At 67.8% G+C, this 4,339-nt stretch overlaps 1 protein-coding gene across 1 annotated transcript in view; it reads right to left on the reverse strand.

The window, feature by feature from the left end:
* Positions 1–4,339, reverse strand: part of F751_0791 (Pleiotropic drug resistance protein 15) — a gene marked incomplete at both ends in the record, with an annotated part of 9,469 nt that overhangs the window by 1,964 nt on the left and 3,166 nt on the right. Inside the window, 6 exons of the mRNA XM_011403235.1 lie at positions 20–677; positions 1,090–1,746; positions 1,911–2,014; positions 2,245–3,162; positions 3,423–3,468; positions 3,719–4,126. Of these exons, the coding sequence (XP_011401537.1) occupies positions 20–677; positions 1,090–1,746; positions 1,911–2,014; positions 2,245–3,162; positions 3,423–3,468; positions 3,719–4,126 (2,791 nt within the window). The remainder of the gene's footprint in view (positions 1–19; positions 678–1,089; positions 1,747–1,910; positions 2,015–2,244; positions 3,163–3,422; positions 3,469–3,718; positions 4,127–4,339) is intronic.

Genomic DNA, 4,339 nt, shown 5'->3' on the forward strand with positions numbered 1-4,339 from the left:
CCCCGCCATCCCAGCTCACCATTTGGCCGTAGGCGGTGAAGTAGGCGAGGGTCAGGCCGAAGATGAAGACAAAGTAGAAGAACTTGGAGGCGGAGGCGATGAAGGCCACCATCCAGTAGACGATGACGGAGTAGGACAGGGTCTGGACCACCAGGTAGGGCAGCTCCACCACCACCTGGGCCACGGAGTAGGGCGCGACGGAGTACATCCCCGCCGCGCGCTCGCGGTACATGACGCTGCGCTGCGACTCCGCGATGGGCTGCACCGACATGCAGTTGCTGACGCCGATGAAGAGGGTGGAGGCAAAGAGCAGGCCCGCAATGTTCAGCACGCCGGAGGTGGTGTCCCGCGCCTCGCCCTGCTCCCAGGCCAGCGACCCGAAGACGAAGGCCACCAGCAGGGTCACACCGAAGCGCGTGATGTTGTAGTCCGGCGCGCGCCAGTACATGACGAAGTTGCGGCGCAGCAGGTGGCCCAGCTGGACCCAGGCCCCAGACACCTCCATGTCGGCATACTGCAGGTCGGGCATGCCCGGGGCCACCGCGTGCGCGGCCTCGATCAGCTTCTCGTTCTCCCGCGCCTGCTTGGAGCCGGCAAACACCTCGCTGAAGTCTACGCCCAGCAACGACTCGTTGTGCGGGTTGGTCTGCTCCAGCATCCAGTTGGCAGGGTTGTACCTGGTTTTTCAGGCGGGTGGGTGGGATGGGGGGGGCTCAGATGGGGGTCGGCACTCGGCAGCTGAGAGGGGGCGCGGGCGAGGAAGGGGAAAGGCCAGCACGCAGAGCCTGGCCTCAGACGGGTGTCTGGCAGCAGGCGGTGCGCAGCGCGGAGCGTGGGGCACGTCGCCCGCGTGACACATGGGGACACCCTCATCTCAGGGGGCCCCGTGGCGCGCCCCACAGTGCACGCCAGACGGGGCGCGCGCCTGGGCCACTGGTCGCAGGCACCCACTCACTCCCAGGGGCCCCTGCCTCGGTGGCCTTGCCGTGCACACATCACCCTGCCCGTCCAACACACACACACACACACACACACACACCAAGATTCCCCCCGTCAAAAGGCTCCCCCCCTCCTCCCCGAATCACTCACCTCTCCTTGATGGGCTTTACCCCCGGGGTGGCCATGAAGTAGTCGATGAGCTGGCTGCTCTCCAGGCCCACCGGCCCTGCAAACACGCAGCGCCCGCCCGGCTTGAGCAGGAGCAGCTCGTCGAAGGCCTCGAAGATGTCGATGGAGGGCTGGTGGATGGTGCAGACCACGGTGCGCCCCGTGTTCACCACCGCGCGCACGGTGGCCATGACCACCGAGGCCGCGCGCGCGTCCAGGCCCGTGGTCGGCTCGTCCATGAAGATGATGGAGGGGTTGGCCACCAGCTCCACCGCGATGGTCAGGCGCTTACGCGCCTGGATGCTCAGCCCGCTCTCGCCCAGGATGCCCACCAGCGCGCCGTCCATGCGGTCCAGCTCCACCAGGTCCATCATCTCCGTCACAAAGGCGGCTCGCGTGGCGGCGGACACACCGCGCGGCAGGCGCAGCGCCGCGCTGAAGCGCACCGCCTCGCCCACCGTGGTCTGGGGCAGGTGGATGTCCTCCTGCTCCACGTACCCGGAGATGCGATTGAAGGTCTTCTGCACCTTGGGGTAGCCGTTGACGTGCACCTCGCCCGTCACCGTGCCACCCGTCTTCCGCCCCGCCAGCACGTCCATCAGCGTCGTCTTGCCCGCGCCCGACGCGCCCATCAGCGCCCTGCGCGCAGGGGAGGTGGCGTGGTGGGTGGGGTCCAGGAACAGAGGACGGCCGGGGACGATGAGAGGGGACGACCTGCCCACGATGCCCATGGGGAGGGGACCGCAGCACACTCTCCCCTCCCACGACAAACACAGACACCCACCACCCCCTGCCCTCCTCACGTGAGCACGCCGGGCCGGAAGATGCCATTGATGCCCGACAGCAAGCGCAGAGCATCTTTGTGGGGACCCTGCGCGGGGACGTCTGCAGTCCCGGGGTCCATGCCCTGAGGGAGGAAGGCAGCGCGAGGGAGTGAGAAGTGCAGAGTGGGGGGGGGGGTACGAGCTTGTGAGGTGTTGCGCGGGCCTGCGGAGGACGGTTCCCTACACCCCAGCGCTCGCAGGCCCCGCTGGCCAACGTTTCTACAGCTTCCACTCGACCACACTCTCCCAACAAGCCCCCCCCCCCACACACAAAAAGATAAGACAATGCACCACACACCCAAACCCAGGTCACCTTGGGCAGGGGCACGCTGTAGGACACGTCCTTGAAGGTCATGGCCAGCGGGCGGAAGGGCAGGGAGGAGCGCACCGACTCCAGGGCCTTGGCCGCGCCCTCGCCACCCTTCATGAAGGCCAGCGACGAGTCGGTCGGGGAGGCGGGGCGACCATTGGCACCGTTGACCGCTGGCGAGTGGTGCCCGTCGGTGCCGTTCCCCGGCGAGGAGTGGCGCGCGTCGGCGCCGTCGGTCGGCGACCGGCGGCCATTGCCTGGCGCCGCGCGGCCGCCCACGGGCCTGTCGCCGGCGGCCATGGTGAAGGAGACGTCCTCCGGCACGGCGGGCAGGTCCAGCGCGGAGGGCACGGGCGTCATGCCCGGCGTGCGCGGCCCCGCGCCGCCCTCCTCCGCGCTGGCGGCCATGCTCTGCGTCGAGGCGGCGCGCCGGATGCCCAGCTGGATGTCGCGGGTGACCGAGCTGGGGGGCGGGCGCTGCGGCGCGACCTCGCGCGCAAACTCCAGCTCCTCCAGCGCCTCCTCGCTCATCACCGGCTTGGAGTGGCGCGGGGGCATGAAGGTGGTGGCCAGCACGAACACCGCGACGTTGATGATGGTGGAGGCCAGCCCCGCGGCGACGCCAATCCAGACCATGCGCGTGGAGGTGGGGAAGTCGCGGAAGGCGAGCACCTGCTCGCCCAGGGACAGGGGGTTCGTGGGGTCGGCGGGGTTGGGCACGTCCCATGACGCGCCCATGAACTCGTTGATGGAGATGGACATGGTGAGGTAGGCCCAGGGGTTGGCCCAGTACGCGCCAATCCACCAGGGGGGGATTGCGGACTTGACCATGACGAAGCCGCCGGTGACGATGAACACGAGGAGGAAGAAGGAGCCCACCGCTGAGGCGATGGTGTCGGTGCGGCACACCGAGGCGATGGCCTGGAACAGGGATGTGGCCCGGTGGGGGGGGGGGGGCGGACGGAGTTATGAAAGGAAGGGGGTCGGAGGTATTAAAATGAGGATGGGGCGTCAGCAGGGGAGGTGGGGACGGGGCGAATGCACTTGCTCATGGGGACAGGAGCCGGGCAGAAGCAGGTGTGCGCTGGCGGCTGAGCTGCACTCCATTGCAGGAGGTGCGAGCCTCGTCGGGGCCAGGGCATGAGGGTGGCACCCCCGCCCAACCACCGCAGGGTCAACACCCACCATGCGCAGGTGAGGAACATGAGCAGCCAGAAGACGAAGAACCTGCGTGTGGTTTGTGAGGTGTTCCTTGGTGCAAACAGAAGAGGGGAACGAAGGGGGGGTGGGGGAGCGGGCACGAGCGGATGGAGGCATGTACGCAGTCCAGCCCTGACCTTTCCCATGCCCCCCACTCCCTCCACACACCCCCCGGCTGGGCGCCCACGGAGCGCGGCAGCGACCCGTCACAGGTACTGGCCGGGAGTGACAGACACTCCCCACCCCCCCTGGTCTCCAGGGTGCACCCCCCACGCACCTGGAGCTGACGTCAAAGCCGACGGCAAAGTAGGCGATGCAGGACCAGAGGGTGGCGTCCACGAAGCAGAAGGGGAGGCGGAAGATGAAGGCGGGGACGGCGAAGCACCAGCCCGGGTAGAACATCATCTCGCGCTGCTTGTAGAACACCGGCAGGCGCATGGTGAGGAGGTGGGACTCGGCCAGTCCCCCGATCAGCATGTAGACCAGGGAGAAGAAGGCAGCGCCAGAGTAGATGTTGCCATCCGACACCGTCGTCTTGGGCGTGCTGAGGAAGAGCGTGGCCACCACCACGCTCATCAGGCAGATCTGGAAGACGCGCACGTACACGAACAGCTTGTCGCGCGTCTGCAGCAGCAGCGTGCGCTTGAGGTTGCTCAGGAACAGCGTCTTGTACGACACCGCGTACCTGTTTTGTTTGGGGGTGGTGGAGGGGGGGTCTGAGTCGGGGCGCTGAGTGCATGGGATGGGGCGATCCTGATCCAGATGCGCAGGCGGCATCACCAGGGCGTGGCACCAGGCGCGGGGTGGGGCAAGAGTCCCTCTGCCAAGCGGGCCAGCAAACCTCCAGTTTCACCCAGGCCCAAACGCACCAACCCCCCCCCCGCCCCCCGTCCGCGCA

Source organism: Auxenochlorella protothecoides, assembly GCF_000733215.1.
Source record: "Auxenochlorella protothecoides strain 0710 unplaced genomic scaffold scaffold112, whole genome shotgun sequence".
Classification (NCBI taxonomy): Eukaryota; Viridiplantae; Chlorophyta; class Trebouxiophyceae; order Chlorellales; family Chlorellaceae; genus Auxenochlorella; species Auxenochlorella protothecoides.